Source organism: Netta rufina (assembly GCF_964035555.1).
Source record: "Netta rufina genome assembly, chromosome: 2".
Classification (NCBI taxonomy): Eukaryota; Metazoa; Chordata; class Aves; order Anseriformes; family Anatidae; genus Netta; species Netta rufina.
The window spans coordinates 158,544,959-158,560,601 of NC_140124.1; the positions used below are offsets into that span (position 1 = coordinate 158,544,959).

Sequence of the window (15,643 nt, forward strand, 5' to 3'; positions counted from 1 at the left end):
ACTGGAGGACTGGTGTCACACAGAGAAGTGAGGACTGCAGGCTGCACCTACCGCGAACATGTCCTGCAGCCCGTGCGGGGTCAGGTTCCTCTGCAGGAGGCTCTTCAGCAGGTCTTTGAGGGCACTGAGGGTGTCACCGTACAGTATCTGGGGAGGAAAGGCTGATTACAGGCTCTGAGCCCTGCACCCCATCCCGGAGAGCCAGGCTGGGCACGTGAGGATCTGGGCATCTGGTGCTGGGTGCCAAAATGCAACCACCTCCGGGCTGGGAGGAAAAGGCAGCAGGGACTGCTGCCCAGTTTGACAAAGCCACCTTAACTGGAAGCACTGGGGCACGTAGGAAGGGTTAGCACCACATGGCTGCAATCAGCACCATGTGCCAGCACCTCGCCAGAGCGGAGCCCACCAGCACAGATGCTTCAGAGCACGCTTTCCAGAAGGGAATTTGGTCCTTCTCCCACCTGGGGATAAATTCCAGCAAGCCCAGGCTGAACGAGCCCTTTGAAGACGCTTATAGTTTCCTTCCGGGACTTATTTTGGGACAAACTCCAAAAAAATAAAAACTACAAAGCTTCACGGGGGCGGGCGGGCGGGGAGGAGGAAAGGATTATTAACGTCAACGTTTCAGCCAGGTGCCTGCACACAGGAGCAGGGGACGGCCAGAGCCCAGCTCCCGCTCCGCAGCTCACCTTGGAGGAGCCGCAGCAGCAGCAGGCGATCCTGCGGAGCAGGGGCTGCTCTGCAGCCACCCGGCAGCTGCAACAACTTCATTAGCAGCATGTTATTTTCATTCATTAAGCACTCAACCACAACTGAGAAGCAGCTGCAGCCTTTCAAAAGCTGGTTATGTAAAGGCCCCTTCTACCCTGCAGGGTTTCCAGGATCATTTGATTTTTTTCCTCGAGGGACTTCATGCTCTTATTAGCAGCATTTGGGCTTGCTGATAAGCACATATTTTCTCACTTGCTATCAGTGCGCAGAAGGGCCAGGCCTTTTCAGGAGATAACTGAGCAGAGGAAATGGTGCAGCTCGCTTCCCCCGAGGTGCCCAGCTGAATTGCAAGCAGCCTTTCCCACGGCCGGGCTGCAGCCGGGGGGGTGCTCGGGCAGCCAGAGGGGGGGCACGGGGCCGTGAAGGCGGCTGGGGCAGCGCTCGGAGCGAACAAAGCCGCGCCACCCCGCTGTGCCACGCCAGCAGGGCAGCTCCCCGCGCCCAACCCGCACCTCCTTGTGCAGGGCATCGCTGCTGATCCCGTCCCTCTCCGGCCCGGGGTCCGGAGGCAGGGCGAGCACGCTGGCGAGGCAGGTGTCGATCAGCTCCGTGCGGTCGGGGTCGCTGAGGTGGGGCTCCAGGACGCTGCTCCGCAGGTTAAGGAAAGGGCACCGAGTGCTGCAGTGGGGTAAGGCAGCACCGGGGGTTTTAACGTGAATTCCTGCTGACCTGGCTCCGTGCTCGGTGGCACCAGCTTCGGTCAGAGGCAGGCAGGGCGCTCTCTGTATCTGTGTCAGGGCTGTGACGCGTTCGAGTATTTTTAACCGTGGTGCAGAAGTCAGCTTTGCGCAACGGAGCGCGCGGTGCCCTTGGCTCTGCGCTGCAGGACGGTCGCTGCAGAGCCCAGCAGAACCCAGCCCAAGGGCAGTGGTGAGCTGGCAGATGCACGAGCCAGGCTGCTGAGCGTGACCGTGCTGGGAGCCTGCACAAAGCTCTGCCACCAGACCCACGGGGCAAACGGGAGCGCGGGGCGAGGCTCCGCGGGGGAGCACGGCCCCGGCTTCCCCCAGAGGAAGGATACACCAGGTAAGTGCAGGTGACCATCGCCCGCTGGCGAACTGGTGTCCGCATGGCATCCAGCGGTTCTGCTTTGATGAACTCCTGCAACAGAGCAAGGGGACGGTCACATCCACCCCCTGCCTGCCCCGGACACGGGCCAAGCTCCGCAGCGAGCGCTGGCCCAGCACGGGCAGGGTTTGCTCTCACCACCATCTGGGCCACGAGCTCAGCTTTGCGGGAGAAGACGAAGTCCCCGCACTTCCCACCGTTGTAGATGGCTTGGCTGATCATGCAGATGCTCCGGATGAGGCACAGCTTCAAGGTCAGGTCCTGAGCACAGAAGGCAGGGTGAGAAGCCAAGGCCAGGTTCCCTGCGCAGCCCCGGCTCACCAGCCCACCCAGCACCGGTGCCTCCCCAAGAAAACCAGTGCCCAGGCTGGGCACGACAGCCTGGTCTGTGCTGCTCCCAGCACGTGGGCTCGGCCCCCGCTGTTCCTCGTCCCCATCCCAGGCTCTGAGTGACCTGGGCAGCTCTGAGTGACCCGGTGCCCCCGGGTTTATCCCTCCATGGTGCAGCAGCACCCTGAGCACAAAACCCCAAAGAGGCAACTCCGGGAGGTGAAGCCCTGCACCCCACAGCCCTCCTACACCGCTCTTTGTCCCGAAGGAAGCGGTGCCCATCCTGGACATCCAGGCTCTGGGTCCCCCCGGGAAGCCTGGTGGGCTGTGACCCGTGGAGCAGGGGCCCACCGGTCACGCTGCCTGCCCACCAGCTCCTGCCCGGCCCGGGCTGTCTGCGGGATTAACGGCCCCGGGAGAGCAGCGGGGCCAGGGGGCGGGCAGCCTGCCTTCGGAGCCAGGAAATGGGATAATGGCTATTAAGGCCTCTTTATGCTCCTGGACGTGCGCAAGCTGAGGCAGGGCCCCTCGCCCCAATTAAAAGGCGCTCCCCTCGTTCCAGCCCCCCGCGCCCCTCGCCCAGCTGAGCCCGGCAGGCAGGGGCCGAGCCGCGGCGTCCCCGGCGCGCGGGGGCAGAGAGACAGCAGAGGCTGTTAGTGCCAGCAGGAGCCCAGAAGGAAAACGCATTAGTGGAGCCCGGAGAAGGAGTCTGCGGCCTGACAGCTTAACTTCAACTTGACAAATGCCATTTTTGTTGTGCAGCCTTTAAAATACGTAAACGCACGTACCAAAATACAGCCCCTCCCCCCCCCCCAGGACAGCGATCTGCGTTTTAATATCCGATTGATTGATTGATTGAATGATTGTTCCGGGGGGAAGCAGGAAAATGAGTTCAGGGAATTTTCCCTGAGCTGCGGGCTGCAGCTGGGTCTCTGGAGTCCCCAGGCGTCCCCGGCACAGTGCCTGCGGGGGGAGGCGGGGGCTGCCCTCACCGTGGGCAGGGGGCCGCGCACCGCTCTGCGCAGAGCCAGGAGCACCCTGGGCACGGCCCCGCTGCCCACGGCTGCGAGCACAGACCCTGAACCCAGCCCCAAAAGAGCTCCCGTGGTGCAGGCAGAGATCCTGCATGAGCGTGTCCCTGCGAGCTGCAGTGCTCCGGGAAGGGCCGGGGCAAGACGGGCTGCAGGCAGCTGCAGGAGGCTGGTGCAGCCTTTGGGCAGCTCAGCTTCTCACCCCTGCAGTGAGACATTTTCACCTACTCCTCCTGTCCTGCCAGAAAGGCATTTTCGCCTTCCCTCTGCAGTGCGTTTTGGCACTTCCAGGCAATGGCCCCAGCAGCGGGGTCCTGCCCGTGGAGCCCCGGGTGAGGAGCAGCAGCTCCTGGGGCTGTCCCCAGGTCCCCAGGGGCAGGGCACCACTGCTGCGAGCGCAGCCTGGGGCTGCTTCTGAGGGGAGCCCAGAGCAAGAGGCAGGCAGAGACAGCAGGAAAGAGCAGAGAGGAGTTCAGATTTAACGCCTCACACTGTACCTTGGTTTCTACCTTTATTCCCAGAACCTGCAAAACAAGACATGGGCAATGCCCGAGTGAGCACAAGCTGCAGTAGAGGACCTCCTCCAGGGCTGGCCGCAGGGCACCCAGAGCAGCCTGCCTGCCCCAGCCCTCTCCGGGGAGCACGGGGCATCCCGACGGCTTACCTTGGTGTTAAAGTACTGGAAGATGTTCTTCAGGATGTCTGCTTCGATCCGGGACAGCACCAGCTCCTTGGGTGCGTGAACAGCCACAAAGCCGTAGCACAGGATCAGGGTGCTCTTTATTTTCTCCACTTCGTTGTCGCTGCGGTCCTGTCACAGCAGATGAGCGAGTTAATTGCTGGGGGGCCCAGGGCCGGCTCCTGGGGGCTCTGCCCGTCAGCTGAAGGTACCCTTGGAAGCCAGGGCCCCCCTTTCAGTGTTTTCTGCTCCCCACCCTGCTGCTGGTGGTGGCTGTGCCTCCCAGAGCCCTGCTGGAGCATCAGGTGTGCGCGCGAGCTGTGCTCACAGCACGTCGCTGCCCGAGGCACGAGGCCCCATTTGCCATCCAGCATTAATCACTGCAGCCCTGCAGGGAAGGCACTCGCACCCCATACTGGCCAGGTTATTTTGGTAACCTGCTGTTAAGCTGCCGTGCTAGGAAACCACACTCACCGCCCCATTAACCACCGCAGCCAAAAGGCTTCACGCTCCCCGTCCCCATGGAGCTCGCAGCAGCCTCCCTCTGCTCCAGGAGCAGGGCTCTGGCTGCCGGGCTCTGGCCATGTTTCTGCGGAGGGCCAAGGTCTCCTCCATGCCCATGCAGTGCTAATCCCACCCCTCTAGCACCCAGGCTGAGAGTCTGGGAATTAAAACAGCCTCCAGGACAGAAAGTCAGAGGAAAGGCTCGTGCTTCCATCGATGCTCCCATCCCTGGGGGAACGCACGGCTGCAGGAGCCCTGTGGGATCGCTGCCCACCGCCGATCTGTCGGCAGCCCCACACGGCACCAGGGTGCCCTGACGGATTCAGCAGCCAAGCTGCAGCTCACCCGAGCCCACCCAGCGAGCCAGCAACCTCCCTGCGACCCGACCCGAGCCTGCAGGAGCACGGAGCTGAGAGCTCAGAGCCAGAGCCAAGCAGCCCCAGTGCCAAGAGCCCTCTCCGGAGGGGCAGAGGGCATTCCAGCCCCGTGCCGAGCACACCAAGGCAGGAAATTAACTCCTCTCCAGAGCACAGCTCCAGCAGGAGCTGCATCTGAAGAAGCCTGCACATCCCCTTCGCTGCAGGCTGTCCCGGGGGGGGCACTTTGGCTCCCTTACCTTGAAGATACTGAACAGTCCCACAGATTTCTTGAAGACATCAGACCTAACAAAATCCTCCAGCTTGGCCAGGGTTTCCTCCAGGTGATTTATTGCACATATCCCAAAGCAGGAAGCGAGTCCCTGGAGGAAGCGGAGAAAACACATTAGCAGAAAGCTATTAATTCACCGGCCCCAACTGACACTTGAAAAGAGCCCGATTATTGGTTTAATTCCAAACATCTGAGCCGTGCCCAGCTGAGCGCAGCCCTGGCAGCCAGCGCTCCCCTCTCCCGGGGCAGGGACGCCTCTCCAGGGGCCGTGGGGCTCGTAATGCTGGGTGACCCAGCTGGGATGCGGCTCGAGGAGCTTCTGCAGGGGCAGAAGACGCGGCACGCTCCAGCGGGCAGACGCGGCAGCTCCGTGGGATGCAGGAGCCCGGTCAGGAGCTGGCCGGAGCTGGGAGCGGGGCTCAGCAGGTCCTGCCTCTCTGCCACGGCCTCCAGGAGGTCTGGCAAGCTGGGCCGAAACTCCATAAACAGTTTATTCAAGAGCAGCCCTCGGCAGAGCTGTGTAAACTGGAGGGAAGCCAGGCACCATTAGCTCGTGTTTGCGCTGCTCTTGGAGGCAGCTGCGTGGCGGGGCCGCGCTCAGCGCTGCGAGCTCGAGCAGGGCAGCGCCGCGCGGTGGTCCCGGTGGTCCCGGCTGAGCGTGGGACCCCGGCTGGGGAGCACACAGAGCTGGATAGAGCATGGGGCCGGCCAGCACCACTGGGCTACAGCACCAGGACAGCCACAGAGCGGTGCCCAGAGCATTCAGGCAGTACAGGAGGGGCTGAGCTGAGGAAACGCTGCAGGTCACACGCAGGCAGGTGACCGAGCTGGAGCCTGCCCAGGACAGGCACAGCAGCAGCACCAGCAGTGACAGCAGTGACAGCAGCACGCCTGCGGTGAGCAGAGGGGCGAGGAGGGACAGGGATGTCACCGAATTGCCCCTGGGCAGCCAAGAGGGGCTGCAGCCTTGGCCACTTGGAGCAGCCCCCAAGGGGGGGAGGCCCTGCTGCAGCCCCCAGCTCTTGGGCTGGAGCCCGGAGGAGCAGAGCTGGGTCCCTCCCCTGCAGAGCGGTGAGGATGGCTTGAGAAACAAGGAGCAAGAGCTCCACCCGAGGGGCCCTGCTGGGTTTGCACACCCAGACACACGACGGGGCCGTTCCGACTCCTAATTAAACAGCTGCTGCCAGAGAAGGGCGCTCAGCCCCTCTGGCCCCACGTGAGCCAGGCCAGCACCTCCTGGCTTTTCCTGGGGTGCAGGTTTAGCTCCCCGAACCTGCAGGGCCAAGGAGGCAGCAGGAGCCAAAAATCCCTTCTGGCAGCAGGCAGCTGCAGGCTGCATCCCCCCGTTTTGCTCTGCCCATTTCTGCAGGAGCTGCGGCCGTGCCCTGCAGCCACCCCCAGGCGGGGGGACCCGAGAGCTCAGCGCGGTGGCTGCGCCCCTGGCACAACCCCTCTCACCTCCCTTTCTGCCTCCTCGTGGTATCTGGCTGTTTCCAGGAGCTCCTGGAGCTGCTTTTGCACCAGGTCCTTGCTCACACACGCCCCGAGCGTCGTCCCGATGCATTTGTAGAGGAAGTTCTGGAGGAGCAAGAGGCAGTCACAGACCACGAAGCCCCTGCAGGGGGACTGAGCTCGGTCCCACCAAGGCTCCTCCTCGTGGCCCCCTGCAGCCTCGTGCCCTCAGTGCAGGGCAGAGCTCGGCCATAAGGAGCTGGGACAGCGGGTGACACCGGGGCGCACCGGGACAGACGTCCCCTCACAGAGCAGTGCCCAGCCCGAGGGAGAACCCCCCCAGCTCTGCGCCCAGCCTGACATCAGCCGGGCATCAGAACGAGCCTTTAACACCAGTGGCACAGAACTGGAGACAAACTGAGGACAAGGTTTGGTTCCAAGCCCGCCCAGCTGCTCGCTGACCTCCCCTTAGCTCCTCTGCCCTCCCGGCAGCGAGGTGCCAGCAGCACGATGCTTTGGGGACATCGCGTGCCGGGCCAGCCCTGCCCACGGCAGCAGCCCCCGGTGAGGACCGTCCCTGCCAGCCCCTCGAGGCCCTACAGTCACCTTCTCCAGCGGGAAGCCGTTGTAGCAGTTGAGCTGCCTGCACATCTCCGTGACGAAGTGGCAAATCCACGTGTTGTCCGAAACAGCCGCCAGCGTCTCCTGCAGGAACTGCGGGCGAAGGCGCCGTCAGCCCAGAGGGGCGAGGGCAGGGCAGCGACACGGTGGGTCCGTGCTGGAGGTGCCCCCAGCCCAGAAACGTGCCCTTCTCCCCCCCACAGCCACATCTCCTCCAAGAACTGCCCCCAGGTCACCCTGCCGCCTTGCGAGGAGCGGGACGAGCCGTGCCCGGGTTTAATTGCTTCTCCGTGCCCTATTTTTGAGGCTCTCCAATTAAGTGGGGAGACACACCTGGGACCGGTGTTCTCTGACCCACCAGCAAGCCTGAAAGCTCATTTTTAGCTTTCCCTGCAGCACTGCAAGGCACACCCTGCTAACCTGCATCTCTGCTTCTGAAGGGACGGGACCCAACAGCAGGTGACAACCCCACCACCACGGTTTGGGTGAGCGAGGGCAAACACCCGCCTGCCCCGCTGCAGCTCGGCTCCGGCTGCTGCTGTGCCGTGCACGCAGCCTGGGCAGGCTCAGGGGGCACGGGGCTGGCTCCAAGTCACCCTCCCAGCGCCCCATTGCAGCACAGAAACCCTTACCAGGAGCAGCTTCTCTTCCCACTCCTTCTGGCACAGGCACTTCTCTGTGTTCTCTAGGAGGAAAGCGCATTTTTGCCCTCATTTCTCACCCTTGCGGAGCGCCACACAGCAGGGCAGCCAGCTCTGCCCGTGCTGCGGGAACCCCACAGCCACTTCTGTCCTGCACGTGCCACAACCCAAAACAGGGACTCGTGGTAGGAATTAGTGGCACCAGGGTGATTAATGGCCCTATTAAAATAGGGAGCACTCCTTCAAGGAGCTGCAGTACGCCGAGTCCCACGGCACGGGGGCAGCACCCCGCTCCACTCCTGGCTGGCAGCAAGCCCCAGCAGAAGCCCAGAAGAAGGGGAGCCCAGCAGAGGCTGCAGCCCCCTCCTACCTTCGATGTGCTCCACCAGGGAAGGGACCCTCTTGCTCCAGAGCTGCTCCAGCGCGGGGTGGACGCTGTACTGCAGCACGTGCAGCAGGCGCAGGGCAGCCGCCCCCCGGCAGTCTCCTGCGTACGGCTGGGAGGATACGACCTGGGGATCGGGGGGAGGACAAAGCGTTGGTGCAAAGAGGGTAACGGCAGGGTGCGAGGCAGGTAGCACGAAATAAAACGCAGGAATGGGACACTGGGAAGTGATGGAGCTCTACGCCTCGATGAAACCACAGCTTTCTCCTTTTGCTCCAGCTGTCAATTGGAAGGTTGTCAGGGGAGAGCCTCTCTCCAAACCCTGCACCCTTCTGTGGGCGAAGGGAAGAACGCATTTCTCACTCCTCCAGGGGCTGAGGAGTTCTCCAGAGCCCTGTGAGAGCAGCGTGAGATGTGCTGCAACACACCCAGCTCCTGGGCTGCGCTGTCCAAGGGGAGCCCGAGATGTCACAGCCTGGGGACAGGGCTGCACCAAACCCTGTAGGACGTGGGTCCGGACACCTCTCCCCGCAGCATCCACCTGCCTCTTTGCAGGGGACGAGCTCCTTCCCTTAGCTGTGAGGGTGGGCACCCTCCTGGATGTGCCCCCAAAGAAAAGAGGGAGCGCTCTGCCCGCACGCCACTCACCAGCAGCCGTGTCGTCAGAGCATAGGGCGAAGGAAGATTTCCTACAAGGAAAAGGAAAAAAGCATCAGAAGGCATCTCCCACTGAACACCCACAGCAGACTGGCACTTCTCCTGCGTGCAGACATCCACAGGGGGTAAGGCTGGTACCCACCGTTCAGGTCGTATCGGATGAGGGAGGCGTTTTCCCCCTCCTCTTGCTTCTTCATGGCCAAGTACATGAGGCTCTTGCAGAGGGGGGTCAGGGCGTTGGTGAACTGTATCGGGGTCACAAACTCCAAGAGGTACGGCCACAGCACCTGCAGGGGGGGAGCACGGCACTGCTGGTGCGGGGCACCCACAGAGAGCCCGGGGTCTGGAGGGAGAGGAACTGGGAACACCGGGGCCAAGCCCCTTGTGCTGGGGGGCAAAACCTGAATCCCTTTAGGCACTGCTCTCCTCCAGGCAGGGAGAGAGGCGAGTGCTGAGCTCTGGCAGCACCAGAGCACCAGTACCAGCACTGCTGCCTTGCTCCAGCCCTTGAGGAGCTCGCGGGGCACCCCCTCCAAGCACAGCTTTCCGGGGGCAGCCTCCCTGCCCAAATCTCTGCCCTGCATCCAGCAGGGAGGGGACGGTGGCAGCAGCGCCTGCAGCGTTATGGGGCTGTGACAGCCCACCCTGGCAGGCAGAGGGGGCATCCCGTGTGTCATACGGGCTGTGCAGGACACGCAGGGCTCTCCACCGACCGCCCCAGTGGCGGAGACACCCACGCAGACTCACGTTGTTCATCCTGTCCACGGTCGTGCTGAGCAGGAAGAGGGTGTTGACGCTGATGCTCTGCACGCTGTCGCTTGTCAAGTCGTCAGCATCCAGCGGCTGCTTTTTGGGCTGCTGGGAGAGAGGGGGAAGGCACAGGTCACCACGGGCACTGCTCAGAGCCACTCTGCAAGCACATCTCTCAGCCCCACAAGATGCTGCGCCAGGCAAACCCAGAAGCCTGCAGGCTCCAGCCTGCCCAGCACCCCGCGGGACCCTTACCGCCTCCGAGGGCAGCGCGCACTGGCGGACCAGGTACTCCATCATCGCCTCGCCGCCGGGCTGCTCCAGGTAGCCGTGGTGAGCCATGGCACTGATCACCTGCACCACGGCACGCTTCACCTGCACGGGTACGGGAGGAGAGAGGCTGCGGCGGGGGCTCTGCCTGCTGCAGGGTGCCCATCACAGCCACCCTGTGCTTTCCTCCCCCTGGCAGCAGGGAACGTGGCACCACAGCGGGGTTGGAGCCTGCAGCTCACCACGGGGACAGGAGCCCACAGCCTCATGCCACGCTGTGAGTGGTCCCAAAGCAAAGTTTGGGCTTGGAGCACCCCACGGCCACAGGGGCTGCGACACCAGCAGCTGGGCGCTGGGTTTGGTTCCCCCGGGTGCTCCAGGCAGGGCCATGCTCACAGCAGCGCTGTCCCCACCAGGAAGGGAGCCCCGTGGCTCAGATGTGCTCTCGGCACGGGGCAGACAGACAGCCAGTTGTGACATGCTCCCTGTTTACTGGGAGGGCACGCACTGGGCACGCTGTCAGACCTGCTGAAAACCCGGCCCAGGGGATGGGTGAGCAAGAGGAGGCAGCTGGGGACGGCCGGGCTGGCAGAGGCAGGGCCCTGGGAACACCTCAGCCCCGAGGCACACGCAGAGGAGCAGACTGCTCACCTTGTCATTGCTGTCCTGCAGGGGGAGTTTCATAGACGAAAGAATAAAGGGCTTTTTAATCTCCATTTGGGAGGCTGCAAAAAGAAGAGAAGAGCCTCTGAGGTTGGTGCTGCCGAGAACGCAGCCCCTGGTGCCCAGCATCCATCCCCCTGCCCCTTCCCAGCCGACTGGGCTATCAGGATGGCATCATCCTCATCATCCTCCTCCTCCTCTTCCTCCTCCCCACCCCTGCAGCCAGGGACAGGCTTGTTTGCCCCATGCTCATCAGTTTGCAGCCAGGGAACATGGCAGTGGGCAGGAGGAAGGGCCCAGCTCCACACCCCTCTGCCCCCGCAGCACTCACGGGCGCTGTTGATGATCTGCCTCATGATGAGCAGCGTCCCCACGCGCGTCCTCTCGTTGCTGCTCTCCAGCTTCGGGAGGAGGAAGGCCAGCACGCGGTCAGGGAAGGAGCAGGCTGCAGGAGGACAGAGCGGCTGTCACAGGCGTGCTGCACCCCGGGGTGGCACAGCCAGGGGATTTGGGGTGCAGCACCACACCCCGAGGAGCGCCCTGCCCTGCACCCCGATGTGCCATGGGGGCTGCATGCCTGCTGCACCAAGCCCTGTGCTGTTCAGAAAGCACCAGTGCTGCTATCCCAGCTGGTTGGGGTCTTGGGGAAGCGGCTGTGCCACCCCATGGGCCCTATAAACGGCCCAGCCTGCTCTTCACCCCCAGACTTTATGCTCTCGGGTGCCTCCGGCACCGTGCCTGCGCTCTCCGGCACGCTGAAGGAGTTTAATTTATGCTTCCAACAAGTGCTGCCCCGCCTGTCAAAACATTTTGATCGTTAAAAATAAAACCAGTCTGCAGCTGCCGGAATTGGAGCAACGCTCGTGGGCTTTGGAGCGGCGCGGCTGGGGAAGGAAGGGCTCGGGGACGGGGCAAGCTGCGGATCTTAGCCATGAAGATCCCAGTGCCCGGCTCCATGCCCGAGTCCCACAGGAGGACGTCACCCAGGTGGGACCCAGCAGCAGCCTGCCACACTGCTGCACTTCTTCTGGTGGTCGCACGCCTGCCCGTGCCACCGTCACCCTGCCCGGGGACGTTTTGGCGAGCTGGGGGCAGCTCCAGCCACGGAGCTCCGTGCCCAGGAGGGAACAAGCTGTGTTTTGTTGTGTTGTGTGTGATGCTGCTGTCACCAAGGGCAGCACCGAGGAGGACAGAGAAGCATCAAACTGCCTCTACTGCCCCTTGGCTCCGACCCACGGGCATGGCACACTGCTGAAGGGGCCCTGACAGAGCTCAAGAGGTTCTAAAGGAAGGTTGGAAACTGAACCAGGCTCTTTGCAAAGGTCCCTGCAAGGGGCTGGGGCAGCAGCAAGCTCCAGAGGGAGCTGAGCTGGCCCCGTGTGCCTCCTCAAAGAGCTCCAGCGAGCCGTGCGCTCTGGACACACGCAGCTTCTGTCCCCTGCAAGCCCGATGCCAGGGGCTGCAGTCAGGACAGGAACCACCACCCCTCTGCCTTCCATCTCCCTGCGTGGCCACGCAGCATCCAGCAACATCCCCAGGCCCTGCCGAGACCAGGGGGAACACAACTCTCCGTGCACCACACCAAAACCCTTGGAGAGGAGCACGGAACGGGCACACCGCATCAGCCCTTACCGAGGACAGTGAAGCAGCGGAGAACCTCGGTGTGGTTTTTAACAGTCAGGGGCACAAACGGGTCGGCAGGAGCACAGATCTGTGGGAGAAACAGCCGTGTCAGGGACGTCACGGGGAGCGAGGGCAGGCTGCAGACCCGTGCTGGGCGCTGGGATGAGCAGAGGTGGCTGTGAGAACACCCCACGGCACAGGAGCGCAGCGCAGAGCTTTCCGCGTGCTGAGCACCAGCTCGGGTGTGCTCAGAGTGGGCCAAGCCCCCCCGGAGGTGCTTGGGAACTCGATGTCCTCTGCTATTTAAAGGTGTCCCTCTGCCCAGCTGGCCGCCGCCTCTGAAGCTCCTCCAGAAGGAGCCGACCTGCCTGGGGGCTATTAAAGTACCGCAGGCACCCGGTGCCATGAGGCCAGCACACGTCTGCTTGCTCCGGTCTGCCAAAAGGACGCTTCGGGCTGCAGCTGAGCCAGAGCTGCTTTGCTAAGGCCAGCCACGTCCAAAAACCCAGAGTCCCCCTGCAGCCACCGAGGAGCAGCTCCTGCAAACGGCACCGGTACCGCACGGGCACCACCCTGCATCACCTCCAACACGCACGTTGGAGGGACAGCCTCTGCCTGCTGGACACTTCCACGGTTCAAAGTCTGTTAAACATTAAAAACGAGCGCTCTGCTTTGTTTCAAGCCCTGGAAGTGATCCTAAGAGCCTGGTGATAGGCTCGGCAGCCCGAGAGGAGGTCCCCGCGTGCTGCCCCACGGCCAGCCAGCGCCCGGTTTGTTCACCCGGAGCGAGCTGTTTAAAAGGTCAGCCAGCCCCGAGAGGTTTGTTTTCCCTCTTCTGCATGACCACACAGCCAGAGCTGAACCTCAGAGGGAACCCGGCTGTCCATGTCACACCAGCACGGCCAGCACCCGAGCTCACAGGCTGCCAGCAACGCCGGCTGCTGCTCGGAGAGGCAGAGGCAGGAGGGAGCAGCACCAGGGCTGGGTGAGCTCCACACCTTGCACCCCATCACCGAGCACAGCACCAGCACAACCCTGCTCCAGGGGCTTCCCGTCCCACCCCACAGCCCCAGGGAACCCCTACCTGGGGGTGCAGGGTGCCCAGCAGCGCGTCCAGCTGCACGTCCAGGCTGCGGCTGCCGATGTTGACGGATGCTTCCAGGATCTGGCAGAGGCTCTGCACAGCGAGAGACCAGGCTGCAGTCAGCATTGGGGAAGGGGGAGGACAGCGGTGTGGGAGCACGGTGTGGGAGCCCCCCAGGAGCTGCCCCTGCCCTGGTGCTGTAGCAGGGGACCAGGGAGATGCTCACCAGCCCACCGAGAGCCGGCCACGCTGCCCGCCAGCACTGTGTGCTGCCAGCACCACGAGAATATGAGAATAGGGTCAGGGACGGGGCCTCAGCAGCAGCACCATGCCCCATCTCCTCACCTTGGATATGTAGAAGGCCTCTGCGTGCTTCTTGTAGAGGGTGAGGATGCCCGGGATGAGCTTCGGGAGCTGCTCCTCCAGCTTCTCGCTGGGCATCAGGTAGCTCATGGGTCCCATGGCCTCCACCACCGCCAGTCTCAGCTGCGGGGGGACACCAAGCATTAATTAGCGTGGCCTGAATCCCGAATTTCCAGGCTGCCAAAGCACGGCCCCACCGCTCTGGGGGACAGCAGAGGAGCAAAGCGGGGTCCCGCTGTGCCCTCCCCGCCCCACGGCCGTACCTTGGCCTCCCGGTGCTGCAGCCAGCTGTTGAAGAGCACCTCGTAGGCGCTGAAGATCTCGTTCGAGAAGGTGTCCTTCCTCACCGTGGGGTCCGGGGCCTTGTCCAAGTTCGCCAAGTACTCCTGGATGCTTTCACTGAAGTGCTGCAGGGCTACAAGGCAGCTCGTGTTTAGGTTTCCCACACGCACAGGGTGGTGTTTGGCTTAGCCCCCGCAGGAGGCAGATGCCGAGCAGCCTCTCAAGGGACAGCACCAGGACCCCAGACAGCCTGCAGGCTTTCTGAGAGGCATCCTGGCTACCAGGGAAGCTGGCTAAGAGCCACGGGCTGCTTTCTGCTCCCTGGCCAGGACTGATGCAGCTCCCTCCAACCATAGGTGCCTGGACGTGCCGTGCGGGCTGCTCCTGCATGCCAGTTACTGAGCAGCCCGGGGCAGCCCAGCACGCCTTGCCCAACTCGTCCCTCCAGCCCCAGGAACACGTCAGCACAGGTTTTCCTCCTTGCTGAGCCAGCAGCAGTCACAACGTGTCCGTGCAAAGCCTCCTGCCTCCAGCCAGGCTCTCCGTACAGAGCCCGCTGACTGAAGGGGACGCCCACCTTCCACTTCCCCCCGGGGGAAGCTGTTTGAGTCCCCCCCAGCTTTACAGGGCTCCCCAGCACCCAGGGGATCCCCGGGAGCTGGAAACACCCTGAGTGAGTTTCACTCTGGGAATTATCCCGCAAAGCTGGGTGCTTTGGAGAAGGATCAGGCCCAGGCTGGAGGCACCTCGGGGGCTCCTCTGGCCCAACCCTGCCCACCAGAGCCCCCACGGCCACGTCCCGGAGCTCCTCGTCCCCTCTCCTGCTGGAGGACGGATCCTGCAGGGGGTCCCAAACTCTGCCCCACGGGACACCCACGGGACCGAGCCTCCCCCAGCCACGGCCTCACCTCCTGCATCTGCTGGCCCCGCACCAGCCGGGCGAGGAAGCAGCCTCGTGACTCGCGGCCTCGAGGTCTCCTGCGGCGAGATTGCGACAGGGCGGAGGGCTGAAGGGAGCAGGCAGGCGGCCACGAGCCCCGGCGGGACCGGGCCGAGGGGAGCAGGGCCCTAAAGCACAGGAACGGCCGCTCCCAGCCCGACCCGAGCCCCCACGGGTGCAGGGGCCCGGTGCTCAGCCAAGCCTCGTGCCTGCGGGATGGCAGCGGCCACACCAGGACAGCGCAGCCCCCGGGGGGGCCAAATCACTCATGGGCACATCACACCCATCACACGCTCGGCGTGCCCACGCCAGCGCTCCCCGAGGATCCCACGTGAGGAAGAGGAGATGAGGAGGCTCCCGAGAGCAGAGCCAGGCCCCTGCCCACACCATGACCGAGCTCCATGCTCACGGGGCATGGGGGGCACACGCAGCACCCCCCCGGCAGCCCCCGGCCCCCTCCTTGTCGCTGTTTTTTCAGCCGGAGGCGCTGAGTCACGCCGCGACCTCGTATCGTGACCACAACGCTTCCGCCCGCGGCCTTCCCACCCTCCCTGCGGCTCGGCCACCCGAGGAACAAACACTGCGGGCAGCAAACCGGCCTGCTGCGAGGGGCCGGCACCTCTCCGGCCTTAACGGGGGCCAGAAGCCCCCCGCAGCCTCCCCAAGGGCCAGGAGGATGAGGAGGGCCGGGGGACACCCCCGCGGTGCAGGGCCCGGCGGCAGCAGGGTCTGAGGCTGCTGCAGGACTCGGGGTTTGGGCTGCTCCTCGGGCAGAGGCCCCGAATTCGCACCCATCCTCACCTGGGAAGGGACCAGGAACATCCCTGGGTCGCCCCCAGCACACCCAGCACCTCTCTGGAGCAGGGAAAGGAATTTAGACC

General features: G+C 63.7%; 1 protein-coding gene across 4 annotated transcripts in view; it reads right to left on the reverse strand.

Annotated features, from left to right (window-relative positions):
- Nucleotides 1–15,643, reverse strand: part of MROH1 (maestro heat like repeat family member 1) — a 43,150-nt gene that overhangs the window by 21,270 nt on the left and 6,237 nt on the right. For 2 of the 4 annotated variants that reach the window (XM_084306966.1, XM_084306965.1), the window contains exons 7-27: nt 13,804–13,955; nt 13,523–13,663; nt 13,178–13,270; nt 12,103–12,181; nt 10,802–10,915; nt 10,459–10,532; nt 9,793–9,912; nt 9,535–9,645; nt 8,930–9,074; nt 8,779–8,819; nt 8,116–8,257; nt 7,737–7,789; nt 7,090–7,197; nt 6,490–6,609; nt 5,000–5,122; nt 3,865–4,011; nt 3,698–3,724; nt 1,978–2,100; nt 1,793–1,872; nt 1,224–1,356; nt 52–147 (exon numbers count right to left, since the gene is read on the reverse strand). In XM_084306966.1, coding sequence (XP_084163092.1) covers nt 52–147; nt 1,224–1,356; nt 1,793–1,872; nt 1,978–2,100; nt 3,698–3,724; nt 3,865–4,011; nt 5,000–5,122; nt 6,490–6,609; nt 7,090–7,197; nt 7,737–7,789; nt 8,116–8,257; nt 8,779–8,819; nt 8,930–9,074; nt 9,535–9,645; nt 9,793–9,912; nt 10,459–10,532; nt 10,802–10,915; nt 12,103–12,181; nt 13,178–13,270; nt 13,523–13,663; nt 13,804–13,955 — 2,222 coding nt within the window. The remainder of the gene's footprint in view (nt 1–51; nt 148–1,223; nt 1,357–1,792; nt 1,873–1,977; nt 2,101–3,697; nt 3,725–3,864; nt 4,012–4,999; nt 5,123–6,489; nt 6,610–7,089; nt 7,198–7,736; nt 7,790–8,115; nt 8,258–8,778; nt 8,820–8,929; nt 9,075–9,534; nt 9,646–9,792; nt 9,913–10,458; nt 10,533–10,801; nt 10,916–12,102; nt 12,182–13,177; nt 13,271–13,522; nt 13,664–13,803; nt 13,956–15,643) is intronic. The other 2 variants (XM_084306967.1, XM_084306968.1) reach the window with 2 other exon arrangements.